Source organism: Aspergillus ibericus (assembly GCF_003184845.1).
Source record: "Aspergillus ibericus CBS 121593 unplaced genomic scaffold BO80scaffold_18, whole genome shotgun sequence".
NCBI classification, from domain to species: domain Eukaryota; kingdom Fungi; phylum Ascomycota; class Eurotiomycetes; order Eurotiales; family Aspergillaceae; genus Aspergillus; species Aspergillus ibericus.
The window spans coordinates 464,561-481,184 of record NW_020292116.1 but is presented as its reverse complement, the minus strand read 5'-3'; the positions used below and the strand labels follow the sequence as shown (position 1 = coordinate 481,184).

At 53.0% G+C, this 16,624-nt stretch overlaps 3 protein-coding genes across 3 annotated transcripts; all 3 read right to left on the bottom strand.

The window, feature by feature from the left end:
* Nucleotides 1-2,293: 2,293 nt before the first annotated feature.
* BO80DRAFT_355055 (putative multidrug resistance protein) lies at nt 2,294-7,023 on the bottom strand (the record flags this gene model as incomplete). The annotated part of the gene is made up of 10 exons (XM_025715731.1): nt 2,294-2,951; nt 2,999-3,079; nt 3,126-4,380; nt 4,430-4,592; nt 4,641-5,365; nt 5,412-5,645; nt 5,689-5,962; nt 6,010-6,239; nt 6,286-6,805; nt 6,877-7,023. The coding sequence occupies 10 exons, from the start codon at nt 7,021-7,023 to the stop codon at nt 2,294-2,296; spliced, it is 4,287 nt and encodes a 1,428-aa protein (XP_025575683.1).
* Nucleotides 7,024-7,656: 633 nt separating this feature from the next.
* Nucleotides 7,657-8,790, bottom strand: BO80DRAFT_354744 (NAD(P)-binding protein; the record flags this gene model as incomplete). Its single annotated transcript, XM_025715716.1, has 2 exons — nt 7,657-7,756; nt 7,802-8,790. The coding sequence occupies 2 exons, from the start codon at nt 8,788-8,790 to the stop codon at nt 7,657-7,659; spliced, it is 1,089 nt and encodes a 362-aa protein (XP_025575682.1).
* A 621-nt stretch (nt 8,791-9,411) lies between these two features.
* On the bottom strand, nt 9,412-16,534 carry BO80DRAFT_464605 (putative ubiquitin-protein ligase E3 component (UBR1)). The gene is made up of 2 exons (XM_025722664.1): nt 9,905-16,534; nt 9,412-9,857 (listed from the first exon to the last, which is right to left on the bottom strand). The coding sequence occupies exons 1-2, from the start codon at nt 16,081-16,083 to the stop codon at nt 9,590-9,592; spliced, it is 6,447 nt and encodes a 2,148-aa protein (XP_025575681.1). The 5' UTR covers nt 16,084-16,534; the 3' UTR covers nt 9,412-9,589.
* Between the last annotated feature and the right edge of the window lie 90 nt (nt 16,535-16,624).

The following is a 16,624-nucleotide window of genomic DNA, read 5'->3' as shown; positions in this document are numbered from 1 at the left end:
AGCACAGAATGCGCAAGAAAATTCAGTTGGCCTATTTCCTTGTCCTCCTCGTTGCTTTGAACGACCCATAACGCATGTCCATCCCTTGTACGAGATCCGCTGATGATGATTTGCCTATACTCATAGCATCATAGAACAGTCGCCGTCGACCTCCGTGTACCACTCCAAGTGCTCTTTTGGCAAAAGATAGCTCTTTCTGAAGTCATAAGGGTACAAAAACCCATATGATACTCACAACCCAGATTCTTCCCGGGGATTATATGAGCCAGTACAATTCACCCTTGATGATAGGTATGTACCTGCCCTCACCATAATGTTCAATCCTCCACTATAACAACATTCATTCATCAGAATGGGCGAAACCGTATCTCAGCCCCAAGTACTTGAGGTATAATGCAATCCGACCAATACCTCCCCCCGATTCGGAAGGGGTTGGTTCACCCGAGATCATGTATGTGAAAGCTTGATATTGCCAGGCCTATTCAGGACACCGGTATGTCAAAGATAGTACGTATTATCACGTAAATGGATGTCTGAAGGTAGTAGATGATCACATTTGTTTTTTGAACCAGCTTAATGATTATGGGTATGCGACTGTGTAGGCTTAACACTGAGTCTTGGTATGGCGAATGCATTCGTGCTCGTTGAAGGTTGGATATCCTGGCAGTGTATTAAACTAGGATTAGTATTGCGGAAACCCATGATGTTCATGATATGAACAGGGTTTGGAATGCGCATCCCACTGTTATGAGAGATGTTTTCTCGGCCCATTGATAATATAACTTGTTCGTGGGACAGGCTATAGGAGGTAATGGGTGGCCGTCTGTGATACATAATGTCTGGCCAGAGAGAGGTGGCTGTACTATGTATAATGCATATGCATCAATTCCCACATCTGAACCAAGGAAGTCGATTTCTATACCCTGCTGAGCTGTCAATTGTCTCCACGGCAAGAGCTCAATTGTGATATGTATGGATAATGCACCCGCTTTTCTTTGGCCGTGGAGTTTGAGGAGGAACTCAGTGAACAATTTGGCCGCATTCAGGCACGGTATAATAGTATACTTCGTCCGATAAAGACAAAGTATCATAACAGGACATCAAGAGGGCCTTCATGACTACCCTTAACGAAGTACCTCCCTTATGATCCGTATCCTATGAAGTGATAACCTTGTCCACGGGACATAAGACATTAACTGGCCAAGGTATGTCTTGCAGCAGATGCAACGAATAATTCCAACGTGTTTATCGACGAGTCCGCTGGGCCAGGGCTTGGAAGCGAGACTATGACGGAACATGGTAATTATGGCCATGGGTCTGGAGAATAGAGAATCAAGGAAAAGTCTTCCAGAGTGCGTGTTGAATGCGATGAACGGACAGCGTGGTATATCGAATATATTCCAAGCATGTCGACTCTATGCGAAAGGTTTTAGTGTCTTCGAATGTAGCAAGAAGTAGGAGAAAAGGATGGAGGAATCTACGACGCGAGGATGAACTAGCAACTTACATCTAGATGCAATCTAATTAACAGCAAGCTATTGAATTATACGGGGTCTACGTTGGAAATAGAAGGCGTCCTTCTCGACTGATGAATTAATTAGTGATTGCTTCATGTTGGTGAATGGATGAAGCACCGTGAAGGAACTTCAGCGTTGGATTACCAGGATCGCCGCATTCAATCATACGATAGCTTATATGGCCACTTGGTGAGAAAGTTCGAATCGGCCACAGTAATTACCCAGCATGTACAGGTTCGACTTAGTTCCTCTTCCATGATATAAGCCCACGCAGCCTCAATCAGGCAACGAACAGGGTCAATGTAGAGATGGAAAGCACGCGTAAATTGGACGCTTAATATAGAGCATATCCCAGATTCCCCTCCCTGATGGCTTGAACGCAGCGCCAGGGAAATTAATTGGTCCAAACGTATCCCGAAGTAAAACCATGGAAGATAGGATATCCGAACCGCCCGGACCGCCCGTAAAGCCACGATAATGGCGCTTGGCCCTCCCTAGAGCTGGAGAAATGCTTAGCCAGATTACTCTGGAGGTGGGGATGCTATGCATCTCACTGAAATGCGTATTGGGAGGTACTCAAACCTACGCCATATTTCTGTGGGCTTGTGTGTTATTGGTGCATGGCATAATCTGATAGGGGCTGAGATTGTTGCTACATAGCCAATATACAACGTGCCGTGACAGCAAATAGCGAGTAGAGAAAGGCTGGACGTAGATGAAGACCATAACATAAAACACCATGATAGAGAGAGCATCCTGAATGGGTAGGTACCATACTACTTCCCAAGCAAACCCTTAAACGCACCCTGGTCCTTCTGCAGCAATTCCTGCGGTGGACCCACTTCTACAATCTTCCCCTGATCCAAGACCACAATCTTATCAGAGTCCAGGATGGTATCCAACCGATGCGCCACCGTCAAGACGCTATACCCCTGGAACTCCACCCGTAGAAGCTCTTGAATCAGGCCATCGGTCTCCTTGTCAATATTACTCGTCGCTTCGTCGAGGATCACAAGTTTCCCCCGGGTGGACCGCATGAGCATGGCACGCGCGAGCGAAAATAGCTGTTGCTGTCCGACAGAAAGAGGATAGTCCTTCAACAGAGCATCGAGACAGGTTTCAGGTTTGTCAGGGTTCTCCAAGGATGGTGTAGGTTCATCCGATTCGGTGCTAGAGGTTCGGGAGGTAAAGATACTCCATAGCTTGACCTTCTCCAAGGTGGCGATAATCTTCTCGTCGCTGATCGTGCCCGTCGGATCTAAGTTCTCGCGCAGCGTGTCGAATTTCATCAGCAAAGGGTCTTGTGGAATGGTGATAATGCGGGATCGGATCGCCTCGCGTGGGAGCATTTGAAGATCTAGATCGTCGATCGTGATGGTTCCGGAAGACAGCTCAATGAGACGGAGGACGCTGAGAAGCAAAGAAGATTTTCCACTATAACAAATGTTAGTATGAATGTTGGCATGGGTATGTATACGAACCTTCCTGTTCGACCACAGATGCCGATCTTTTCGCCAGGCGCGATATCCAACGAAATTTGATTGAGAGCAGTAGATTCAGAACTGACAATGTTAGCAACGAACGCCCTAGACCCTACTTCACACTCACCTGTAACTTGCTACAATCTCTGTGATCTGCACGGTGCCTTTGTCAGGCCAGGCTGTTGGAGGCTGCTGGTCCTCGCCTGGCTTGCTTTCCGGAGCAACCCCCTGTTCGAAACTTCGAATGCGAGATATCACCCCCAGTGACGCTTCAAGCCGAGTCCACGACTCCAGCGTAACCAAAAGCGTAATACTTGCAGTCAGAAGCACGTTCAAGGCGATTCCAATTTCACCGCCACTGAAATACTCCCTGTATGGTATGGTAAAGAGAACCAGGGATAAGGCCAACCCAGCGATGGTGAGGTCCATGGCGAGGTGCAACCACGCCTGAAGATACTGGAGATTATACTCTGGCTTTTGCGAAGTGTCAACGCTTCTGCTATTGTCCGTAGCAAAGGCATGCTCCCAGCCAAATGCCCGGATCGTCGTCAATCCCTCAATCGTATCCAGGAAGTTGTTGCTGACCAGCGAGGCCGACTCCATGTCCAGCCAACGGAGTTGCCGAGTCGTGTGAAGATAGAATGTCTGGATGCCGTAAAGAGCGAGCAACAGAAAGGGAAAGGTGAGGCCCATGTATCTCTGGGCGACAACTAGTAGAAGCAGCTGCCCAATGAGTCTGAATCCATTAAGACCCGTGCCTGCGACAGCTCCAGGGAGCATCCGATCAACCTGTTTAAGATCTTGACTGAACCGTGTCAAAGTGGTGCCCATATCCGTGGTGGTGAAAAAGGATAAAGGCGCACTAATAACGGTACGCAAAAGACGCTGATGAAGCACAATGCTGGATTTGGGGGCGAGGACCACCAGGAACATGTAGACCCAGCCAATGTTCGTGACCCAAGTGGCCATGGCAAGCAAAATGTAGACAGTCATATAGAACCACTGATCATGGCCGTCTGCATCCGTCCACCACTTGAGCCAGTATTGTGTCGCCATGCTAAAGAGAGCCATGGCAGCCATTCCGGACATCATGATCACCGCATTGAGCTTACCCATGGAGTCGAAGTAGTACGAATAAAGCGAAGGATCTCCTTTCTGTCGCACTAGATCCATTGACCGCTCCGGCCTTTCTGGAGCAGAAGACTTGACTTCGCTGTTGTCGTTCTCATCGGCAATCTTCTGCTGGGATCGGTCAGGTTCATGGAGGAGTAGCTTGCTGATATAGCCGCTTTGGGCTCGAAGTTGCTCCCACGTTCCCTGTTCAGAGACCCGCCTGTCCTCTCCTAGAACCAGAATGTAATCGGCCAACGGGAAATGTTGAGCTGGCCATGTTAGCTCAGCCTTGCTGTATCATGACATTCACGGACTCACTCGTATGGGTAATCAGAAATACTGTGACCCCAATACTGCGAAGAAGCCCATTTTCTCCCAGAAGCCGGTCAACAATATGCGTCTCTGTCTGCGCATCTAGCGCACTAAGTACATCATCAAGAACCATGATATTCAGTTTCGAATATACCGCGCGAGCCAGAGCCTGGCTTAATTAGTTAATGAAGCGTGTCAGCATCGAGGCAGTACTTACGACGCGTTGGCGCTGGCCACCAGACAGGATAATTCCACCACTACCTATCACCGTTTGATCGCCCTGCGGCATTCTTTGAATATCATTCTTCAGATCACACGCATAAACCACCCTTTGATACCACTGCTGATCGACATCTCCTGAGCCAGGTGGGCCGCAAATCAGCTGCTGGATTGTGCCATTCATAAGCCAGGCCGACTGCGCACAGTACCCAATGGATGCAGAAGAGACGGAAACGGTACCGCGATCCGGAGAGATCTCCCCAAGAATGGCTTTGGCGAGTGTGGTTTTACCAGTGCCCACGGCGCCGGCACAGAAAACGAGGGACCCCTGGTGGATTGATACATTAAGACCCTCCAGTACTGGCTCAGCATCCGGTGCAGGACGGATGGTTGCTTCTTGAATTTCGATTGCAAGAGATCGGTTTTGGACCCGGCTCTCCTCACGATCTCCATCAGACTTCGGGACCTGGGCTTCAATCAACAATCGTCGGTCCTGGTGTGAAGGGTTCAGCAAATAATTCTGAACCCGATCAAAGCCTGTAAGCGCTGACAATAGGAAAGGGATCTGTAGGAGCACAGTATTTATTGGCTGAGTAACATATGTGATGATGGCAATTGAAGTAAAAGCCGTGTTGGTGTCGAGCCCATCTTGGCCCCGGAGCTTGGCTTGTATGGCAAATATCACGAGGGTCAGGACAGGGGCCAAATTCTTGACCATCCCGGCTAGTTCGGGTCAGCGGGGAGACGCATGGGGAATGAGTGGACGCACAAACAAAGGTCAGCAGAGTTATCATGGAGTTAAGTCTGATGTTTGATTTCATCTCGCTTCCCCGAGCGGTGTTGATCTTAGCGGCCATATGCTCGGACAGACCCATCATTTTAATGATTTTCATCTTTTCAAGAATGGCTGTCATTAAGGAGACCCGCGCCTCGGTTGCAAGGCTCCATGAGTTTTGACTGGGGCCCACGTTGGCTGCGACATGCTTACTGCCCTTTGAAGATACTATGCGGGTCAGTTACGTCCACTTGAAAGGGGAATGACATACCAAAGACTAGCGCAAAAGGGACAAGACAGGTCCAGCCTAGCTTGGAGGCCAACAGATAAACCCCCACGACCAGTTGAAGAGCGGCCAGTAACACTTGATAGAAGGATTGGGCAGATTGCGCAATGTCCAAAACATCATTGCCAATGAGTGTCACTGCAGAGCCTTGGGCGTTGTTACCCACTGTCAGCGCTCTGTCATGAATGATGCCGATCACAGACCCTTTGACTGCCAGGGAGGCTTTAGTCATGGCTATTTCAGTAAGAGCATTGCAGATCTGCCACGGTTAGTAGAGGATTATGAAGTGATAAAGGGTTGCCGTACAGCCTGGCCAACAAAGATGCCAATCACGGCAATGACGAGTTTTATAGCTTCTGCACGCTGTTCCTCGCTCGACAAAGGGGCCGTCACAAAGGCAATCATGCGACTGATGAACAGGGGTTGCGCGTATTGAAAGATGAGCAGTAGAGACAGACTTGGGAGGACTTTGGCATTCTGCCAAAAGGTGCATTTGATCGTTGCGGCAAGGAGACTATATCTACCCTCGGGGGTTGCTGAGGGAGTTAGCACCGAGCGTCAACTGACTGAGTCATTGCCTACATCGTTTGCCCCAGAATCTCAGCATCCGATCGCGCAGCGACTGAGAAGACAGCTCACTATGCATCGAAAAGAGATCATCGAGGATGAGTATCTGTTGATTTCCCTTTCGAAGCAGTGGAAGTATCCACCAGAGGAATGCCTTGCTCAGGACGCTGGTGGTCTCCTCCAGCGACACATTCTGCCATGGTTCACGCAAAAGAGATCGTTTGTCGTGGGCCTCCAAGATCAGAAGTGCGAATGCCACCGCCGGGATGGCAACATTCCACGGCGAAGAGACATCATGGAGAACGACATGGATCCAAGCCAGGCGGATAAGACCCAGAGCCAGTGCCACCAAGAGATAGATGTTGAGAGTTGCGGATGGGCTCACGGAGCGGCCATGTTCGATAAATGACAGGAGGGGGACGAAAAGCGAGGCCGTAAACGCAACTGCGGAGGCGGCGATGGCGATGGGATTGTGTGCAGCAATGACCGAGATCAAAACTCGAAGGTGGAGTCCAGCAAATACAAAGGCAAGCAGCTAGAGATTGAGGCGCGACATGTGAGAATCCGAGAATCGGGAACAATTGAACGAATGTGGGAAAGACATACCACCTTCCAGAGCCCCCTATAATTGGGGATGACTTTAATCGGCTCGCGCCGCAGGCGGATGCATCTCCATACAGCAGAGATGATAAAAATGACGGAAGGACCGAGGACCCAGGATGGAGAAGAGGGAGATGTCAGATCCCACGCCATGGCTGACAGGATCGATGAGCTGGTGCCTCCCTCCGTCGGTCTGCCTGATCTTATATAAGACGACTCGGATCCATCCTTGCTTAGCTCCGCGTGCTTCGTCGACGTTCTTGAGTCATAGTGAAAGGTAGGTGCACCAAGTGGGAACGGCGATGGGCGGGAACCGTCGGATGAAGCGATAAGGGCGGGGCCACGAGGCTTGTGTGCTTGAGCCGCTGCCTGATAATGGTTGTCGGCTTCGAGCTTGCAATGTGCTAAGATCTCACCTGCAGGCTGCGGCTGCAGCTGCAGCAGGTTGTGACCGTTCTAGACTCTAGTTGCCGTGCCGTCAGGTTGCTTGCCTCTTTGCGTATACTATTGCCCGAGGCTTGATAGTAAACGAGATGAAGAGCCATTCTGATGGAAGAGGTGATGTGTGGGAAGATAGTGTGGACTGAGCCGCGCCGGGAGAATTAAGTCCCTTCCCCAGGCAGGCAGGCAACCTATATCATCGTAAACCATCATATAGTGCGAGAAAGCGTATATTATCAATGATAGTGCACCTATGCACCGCTAGCAATGATCATCAATCAGGCTGACCCGCCGGCCCCCTCTCCAGGTCCACCATAAATTAGCAGCAATTCCAGAACCTTTCTCTTACTTTATGGACAGCTCCCTCTTACAAATATCCCGGATCTCCTTCCACAGCCTCTTCTGCAACCTCTGTCCCTCCTCACTCGTCACCATGTCCCCCTGTCTACGCAATTAGCACCCAACCACGGATCTCCACGAGTCAACTCACCTAGCCAACCCATCATTCACCCAAAACCCCCCATGTCCCTCCTCTCCCAACAATGTCGCACTCACCAACGACCTCCCCCCCTGCTCCGCCGTCCTCCCACAATACCAATGCATGACCCTAGTCATCCAGACCAAATACCACGGAAACTCCCTCCCCAAATCCGTCACACAAAAACCCGGACAAACCACATTCACCCACACCCCCACCTCCCCATCCTCCTCCCTCCTCGCACACTCCATCAACCCCTGCATGACATACATGGTCAACACCTTAATCACACTATAGGACTTTTCCACTCCAAAGAACTCCCTCGAACCCACCACCCTCAACAACCCCCCTTCTTCTTCTTCTTCCTTCACATCCAACAACCCCATCATATCCTCCCTCTTGACATACATATGCCCCACACTTCCCGTCAGTGTCAACTGCCCCAACTCCCCCTCCCCATCCCCCTTGGCCTTCCCCCCCGCCTTCAAAAACCCCATCACCCCCATCCCCACCATTGCCGTCCCCAGCACATTCACCTGCACCGCCTCCTCCCACCCCGTCTCCTCACAAACCCTCCACCTCGGTGCCGCCATCCCCGCATTCAACACCACCACATCCAGTCCCCTGCCCCTAAGCACCTTTTCCAAATCCCTCAAAAACCCCCGCACCGACACAAAACTCCCCTGATCCAGCTTCAACACGCTGATTCTTTCCGAGGGATACTTCGTCGCCTCAACAATGCGCTGCTTCGCCACCTCACCCTTGGTAGGTGTCCGGACCGCAAGAATGAGATGTCCCGCGTCCAGACGGGCGAATTTAAGCGCGGCCTCGAAACCAAGGCCCGTGTTGGAGCCCGTCACGAGGACGGTTTTGTGTGTGAAGAGGTGGACAGGGTCCTTCGGGGGGTGTTGGGATGCCCAGCGTTGGTAGGGGAGTTGGGGGAGGGATGGGGGAGCGGGAGGGCCGAGGAGGGTTGAGATGGGGGGGAGGGATGTAGTCATTGTAGATTATACTTTCGTAGATAGCATAGATGATGATATTGCTAATTCGTAAGTGCTGAATGGTATCAATGGGCTTATATACATCCTGAAGTATACAGTCCTGTATAGTTAGATCCTGCAAAGTACATACTTAGTCAGTACGGAGTACGGAGTATAGTCGGTAACCCTGTTCGTCAACACCCGAGATGATCCTTCGCGGGTGGCCGCGCATCCGGAGCAGGGGGGTTCTGTCGGGGCCGGATGGCGGGGGTCCGATTGGTGGAGATGTATACCTGATCCCTACGGAGTAGAGTAGGGTACCTTATTTCTGTGTGTGTGTGGTTACTTTGATCAAGTACCTCCAGCTTACTGTTGCGATTGTATCCAGCCAGCCTGTATTAGGCATCATTGTGCTTGCTTCCTGATCTTGGCGATCATCATATTCCTCCGTTTATAGTACATCTGATTATTATGATTGGGGTCGAGAGTCACTTTGATCCAGTAGATTTGATTTTCGTCTGTTGGCCTTCGCGTACGGATTAAGAGGCACGGTGAGCTGTCATTTCAGATACGTAGGGCTCGGCTTTGCAGCTAATAATGATCGAAGATGTCTACAAAAGGTAGATGCAAAGTCAGGATACACCAGAATCATGGCATTACTGACATAACTAAGCCTGCAGTCACAGGCAATCATATATAAATAGTATCTTCAAGAATCAACTAACCGATCAATGCACAGTCACGAGCTTTTCACTCCAGCAACATCATATACCATGCAGTTAGGGTAGCAAATATGTCCTGTCCTGTCCTGTCCACCAATCTAGATCGTCTCCCATCCTCCATTGTTGATGTCCGCCTCCAGCTTGCGGCTGATCGTCGCCGGGATCCCGTGTGACAGCCACACGTCTCGAAGCAGTCGGTCGTAGCGCTTTTGGTTGAGGATCAGCTGACGGTTGCGTCGGAGACCCGGATCCACCTCGCCGTGGCGGTCGAGGTAGGGTGCATAGTGCCAGGATCCATTGCCATTATGGAGGTAGAGCACGGTGCATTTGCGGATGTTGATGAATAAGCCAATGTTCTTGCCACATCTAGTCATTGTTAGCACCGTCTGTCAATGTATCCGGGGATGACTCACTTCTGAACATGCTGGTTACATCCACCCAGCTTGTTCTCCATGCAGCACACAGCCTGCGAACAGAAAATGTCACCGCAGAAGAGACAGATGCTGGGGTCGCTCAGCTCCTTCTTGGACTTCGGGCACCGCCGCCGGTTGGCCTCTTCGATCAAACTGTCGTAGTACTTGGGAAGGCCGACCAGTTCGAAGATGGCCGGGTGGGGGAGGCTGGGCCACAGCTTATGGTCGGCCAACCGAATGCCTGAGCGGGATGCATTCCAGTGGAAAATCCATCCGGAGATCACGGAATCGAACGGATTGCCACTCTCCCGTGCCGAGTTGACGGATGCAAAGATCTGGTCGACCGACGGCAGATTCAGGACCTTGGTCAGGCGATCAAGCTCCGAGGCATTCATATCGTGGAAGCCAGTGTTGGGGAATTCAACACCGTGTTGAACATGGAGCAGGATCACCACCTTCCGGAGGAACGTCAAGGCATAGCTTGACACAAGTCGTCTCAGCGAGATCACAACCTCGGGGGTTGCCGCATCCTCGCCATCCCGGACGTAGCCAGTCTCCGCAGGGAAAGAGGACCCGCCCGCACGGCCCACGGAGTTGGCCTTCAACTCAGCAACGATGGAGTTGAAAAAGTGGCGACTGGCCTCGTATCGTGGATCCGACTGATCAAATGCCGACAAGTACTGGTCGTCTCCATGCTGCGCCAGCTCTTCCTTCAAGCCCTGAGGGCAAAGAATGAAGGTGACCGCGACCTTGACCATTTCTGCCACGTAACACATCTGGATCAGGTGGCGAACATCGATTGGCAGGACTGGCAAGAGCGAGAGAGAGCATTCGGCCAGGAATACGAACGTGTCCTTCGCCAGTAACGGCTCGATGTCACGCACGTCATTCAGCAGAGCGGTGCCGTTCAAGCAGGGATGGCCGATGAAGAGCTGGCAGATCTTCTGGCGGTGCAACTCTTGGAATTCATCTCCGCTGTGCGTATGCGGGCCATTGGCATTGTAGACACACCCCACCGCAGCATAAGACAGGGCACTTTCCGCCAAGACCCGGAGATGCGTCAGGGTCAACTGAGGGATTTTGTCCAACAGCGTCGTCCCCGGTTCCGACTCCACGCCGCGCTGGGAGATCTCAGCAGCAGCAATGCTGAAGCCGAAACTCTGGAACAACGAATCGGTGTGCAGCAGGTCATTCGTCTCCGTCGTATCCGGATGGTGATTGAAGGTGGAAGGGATGTGGTTCATCCGGATGGTCTGCTTCAGTCGCTTGTAGATCTGCACCAGCTCGGACATGGGGCTGCCGCTGAGAGCGGGAGCTTGTTGCAGCGGGCTGGTGGTCGAGCTGTCTTCCTGCGATGGGAAAAGGCCAGGCATCGGCATCCTCGCCTGGGGCAGGTAGGGAGCAGTGGATGGGAATGTCGACGACATGAGTTGTTCGACCTTGGTCGCCAGCGGAGGGACCAGTGTCTTGGATAGGTAGGTGGTGAACAGTTCCTGGTAGGACGACTGGAGCTGCGAGTCATTGTTCTCGGTAAGAAGTGCGTAATGGCGGGGCTGGGAGAGGGCAGTTTTGATTTCCGTGTTGATGAAATCCTCAAAAGAGACAGAGGTACCCAAGGCGCCAGGGTATGATTCCTCCTTGCCCTTCCAGATGATGGGGAGGAATGAGTTGCCGAGGGCCTTGCACAGCGGACAGACAAACTCCTTGTTGAGGAGACGCTCCGGATGGTTCCGCGCAATCTGCTGCGTGTGGCGGCGATGGGTGGCAGTGAAATATACCTCAAAACAAGAGTAGTGCATGATATGACCACAGCCCGTGGTGACCGGCCCGCGAAGTGTGTTCTTCGCGTTGAAGCCTTTGCTCAGGCCAACCTTCTCGCTGATCACTTCGCCACCGGTCGAGTCCAGTCGACGGACTGTGGTGCGGTTCTCCCCCGCGACTCCAAATGGACGGAGGTGCTCCGCGGACTTATCCAAGCTGGCCGGGGTCCGGATGACCTCCCGGATCCAGTCAGGGTCCCGGATGTCTGTCAGCCGCATGATGCTACTGTCTTGGATCAATGCGAATGTGCCGTAGAGACGCGAGTCATTCGTTTCTTCCTGACAAAGAATGCAGGTCCCGCTAGGGTACTTCCACAGTTTGGCCTCCGGGGCCGTCTCCGGTTCGGACTCCAGGTCGCTAAAGTCCTCCTCGCCCCAGTCAATGGCCTCTTGGCTGTTGAGGAAATTTTGTTGTTGCTGTTGAAATTGAGCCATGACCCGGGCTTGCCGTTCCAGGGCTTGTTTCTTCTTCATTTCCTTCTCATTGTCGGTGTCAATGGCCGGAGAGCTCGTGTCGACTCGATCGAACGGGAACTTGAGAGAAGCGGTGGCAGAGGCGTAAGCCTGAGGGCGCTTCTGCCACAGCCTCTTCAGAATATGACGGATCTTGGGCCCACAGGCGGAGAACTCAGTCATGACAGAGATCTTCTCCAAGAGGCCAACGATAGTCAAGGGACCAGCCTGAGTAGTGTCCTTGGCCTTGGTCAAGGCGTGCGACACAAATGACGGGGAGGATTCGTCAGACATTGCATCTTCTTCACTGCTGTCTTCGAGCGAAGCTGCAAGAATCAAGTGGAGGACCACCTGCAGGAACGTCTCGACACGGGTCGATGGGATATTCGGGGTACGCTCTTTCGATGACACGACATAGTCCAAGCAATGATGCACCACTTGGGCGAAGACGAGCGTCCTGGTAAACCGAGGAAGCTCCGAGAACGCGCCGGAAGTAATTGGCCGTAGCTTCGGCTCAAACACAATGTCGGATGCTTTCTTTCCGGTTTTCTTAGCCACCCACTCCCGATAGATGTTCTCTGCTTCGTCACGCTGATTCTTGCTGTAGTGGGCGCTATAAGGATCAATGAGGTCGATGTATTCCGGCTTCAGCTCAAACGTTCCCGTATCGTTCAGGCCCTCAGGCGGTCGGAATCCCGCAACATCGTCAAGCACTGTCTGGAACATATCCGAGTCGAGCAGCTTGTCACTAAGACGGGTCGACAGGTCCGAGAAAGAAAGAGGCTTGAAGCACAGAACATGGGCGATATCGCGGCTCATGTTTTCGCGGGTCGCACTGTCGCTGTCGTCCACCGCGGTGAGCGACGTCCGGTCCGTCAGCAGGATGACCAAGAGGTGCACAAACTCCTCGGCGACATCGATGATCTGATTGTCTTCATAGCCGGCACGGGGCATGTAATCGCGGGTCATCCAGTCCATCATACCAAACCGGTCTGCGATCGACGCAAGAACCCGGCTCGGGTCACATGTCACCAGCGCGGTTTGGAGCAGGAAGATATCGCGATAATAGGCAAAGTCGCGGGATGACACACCGCGGTATTGGGACATCTGATGCCGTAGACTCAGACCGTTGCGCACCCACATGCCGGCCTTCATCTGCGCAAGCCAGGCGCAGACCCGGAGAGGATAATCGAACATGGACAGCAGCAAGTCTTCGGGGCTCAGCTGATTGTCGTGGATATACTTTTCATTGGCAGCATGAGCAGCACTCAGAAGCACGTCCCGCATGAGGACGCTGCTCACACTGCGGCCACATTCCAGCAGCCACGAGAGCGTATAGTGGAGAGCGTGATGGAAGCTCATGGAGCCACGTTCCACGACAAAGTCTACGACACGGTAGCGGGGAACCCGTTGCTGGTCGACTTCAAAGTCGAGCGGCGGTAGGGTCTTGAATCGGACATACTCTTTGATCTCCGCCTGATCGAACCGCTTGCGCTCAACTCCTGTGGAGTGAACAACTGCCGCAATAGTTGCCGTCCGGAGTGCTCGCAGTAATTTTGTGCCGCCATCCACCTCCGGGTTGCGGAAGGCCTCACAGAACTGACGGCATAACCGGTTGATCTCGCGCATGAGGATCGACGCGCTGATCCACGCGTCTGTCTCGTATTCGACATGCTCCCCAACAGCCCGCACGTTAGGGCAAATACCCTGCGACAGCTTGACGAGGTCCAGGAACTGGGGAAGATACGGTTCCTCCGTCCGCACGCGGTTCTGTACGTATTCTGATTGCAGGAGGTATCGCAAATCAAGGAAGAAATGGTACAAACGTCGGTTGGTCACAGAACCGGCATCGAAGGCCAGGGTTGCGTTCGGGTTTACTTCGTACGGTTCACCAACCTGCCGCGTAGTGAGGAAGGTATACAAGATGGCCATGACTTTGGTGAGGAAGTTCCCGCGCAGGACAATCTCCTCCGTAATCGAGGGGGTCGTGAGAAGCTGGAGAGAGAGGTTGACAATGGAATGATCGGGCTCTCGGTCTGCAATCAAGTACAGCTGTGCCAGCGCCGTGTACAGAGCCGACAGGCGTAGACCCATGATGCGCTTGAACTGCGGAACATTGACGACGGTACCGATGTAAAGATCGCGAAGATCCGTCCGGGTCTTCTTCCATAGACGAAGATCGAAAAGAATCATCCAGTCCAGGCGGGTACGCTGCCACAAGTCCTCGTAGGGAGGAATATGCTCCCCAATGCCCGGGAGGGAAGGCCGGACTTGCCAGTGACTCGGGGTCTTCGCCGGCGAAGGCTTGACCACGCCTGAAGGGGTTTTGGGAATCGCCACATAGGACATGGGCGGAAGCTCACATGGCTCGTTCGCGCCGGGTTCGTTAGCTGGTGGCTGCATATCCTGGTTTTCATCTTGATTCTCGGATGCGGTTTGCTCTGCGTCACCTTGTCCTTGCTGAGCCCGAGGGCCGGAAGACGCAGGCCGCCCAGCCAGACCGAGGATAGTCTGAGCGATGTCAAAAGCATCATCGGCGTTGCCCATTACCATGTCCTCATCCTCGTCTACCTCTCCACGTAGTCTACTAATCTCAAGCTCCATATCGTCGTCTTCATCGTCGGCATCATCATCATGAGTCTCCCCAAATTCCTCATCTCCATCCCCATCGCCACCTGGTTCGTTATCATTGTCAATGTCCTCTTCATCGTCATCGTCTTCTTCTGCAGCCAGAACTACCTGTCCCTGCGGGGACACCGTGAGCATAACGGTGCGGTACGGGGTATTCTCCGACCTCTGATGGTCGTCGATGCCCTTCATTCCAATATCCGCATTGACGGCATTGCTGCCATGTCGCCATGTGCTCAGCAGGGCCTCACAGACCGTGTGGCGCAAAATCTCATTATCATCAAGGATACTGCAGCCCGAGATATCGGCAAGCCACTCCACGATGGTCCCGCACATTTGCTCGCGGAACGTGTCGCGAGCAGAGCGGATCGTGACCGTGACCTTGATCTGCTCGATGATCTTGGACACCGCCAGCAACCTCTGCAAATCCTTGGAGTACTTGACCACACTTCTGCCGATATCATTCGTCTCATGGGCTCTATCATTACCGAAGCGATCGCGTTCCCGACAGGCGCGGCTGACTTGATGAGCGACATCCCGGATGGTATGCTTCTCATCGTTCCAGAGGGCCAGTGCAAACTCGGGCTCATCTTCCGGCATATCTCCATCTCCGTACCAGCCCGGACGTAGCCGGGATGCCTCCTCGTCCTGTCTGATACCCTCCTCGGTCTTGGGCAGTCGCAGCTGCTCCGGAGAACAAGAAATGACATCGCAGAAATAATCCAGCACCCGGGAGACGGTCAACCGGATACTATCCATCAAATCCCGCGGGAGCTGCGTCTGCGCCCGCTGCTTGCCCTTCTTATCATCACTGTCGGTATGGATGGCGCAAAACAACGGCAGCCGCCATGCCTCCTCATCTCCACAATCACAGCAGCCGCAATTTCCCGACGACAGAGAGATCTGATACTGATGACCGGTGTGATCGGAAGCGTCGAAGCAACGACTGCAGAGCACGCAGGTATCATCCGCGGCGCAGGTGATACACCGGTACGTTGCCTCACCGGCCCTGAAAATATGTCCACAACGCTTTCCCCGCGCCGCTTCGGTATATTCCGCACCTTCTTTCGCACCCTGGGCTTCGGCTAGTTTCCACGGGCCGGTCGGAGTTCCCTCGGGGAAGAGTAGTCGGAGGTAATCCGCGTTGAAACCGGTCAAGGAGTGAAAGAGTAGCTCGAGCACATCTTTCTCTGCTTGGGGTCCGTAGCGATAGTTGTGCATGAAGGGAAGCCGTACCAGGCCTTCCCCAAGGACCCTCTCCAAGTCCGAGAGCATCATTTTACCGCCTTTGCGCTGCAATCGCGGCACTCATCCGGCTGTTCAGGCAAGTGAGGGGAGGGTAAAGTGGGCGAAGTGGAAGCTCCGTGGGGCGGGCCTGTGATCTTCCAACCTGCGATCGCTCAGCCGACGGGGCGTAGTTGTAAGTGGCGGCAAGTCGGAGTGAGAGGAGCCCGGGTGAAGAGGGGCCACAAATTTGGTGGAGGGTATTGGGGGAAGATGAATTCCCATGTGAAGTCGAGGGGGGTAAAAAATCTAGATCAGTCGAGAGGCTTAGTGATCGAGCGACAACAGCGACGGCGATGTCACAGTGGGGGTGGGAGGATGAGTGGTGGTATCCAACCGCACGCACCAGCAACCCGTTGATATCATGGGCAGCGCTTCGACCTTCCGAGTCTGCCCGTGAATTGCGCCCGATGAAGATATCCAGGCAAAAAAAAGCGACCGCAATAAGACAATCAGGGGACAACACCAACAGGGAAGGCAGGTTCGCAGCCAGCGGTTGGACCATGACATCGAACACTGCAAACACCGGGGCTTG

Bases quoted from the DNA above. Each gene is read 5' to 3' on its own strand.
- BO80DRAFT_464605 (XM_025722664.1), bottom strand. From the start codon at position 16,083: ATGATGCTCTCGGACTTGGAGAGGGTCCTTGGGGAAGGCCTGGTACGG. The intron at 9,858-9,904 runs GTGAGTCATCCC...AACAATGACTAG, and splicing joins TGTAACCAGCATGTTCAGAA to ATGTGGCAAGAACATTGGCT.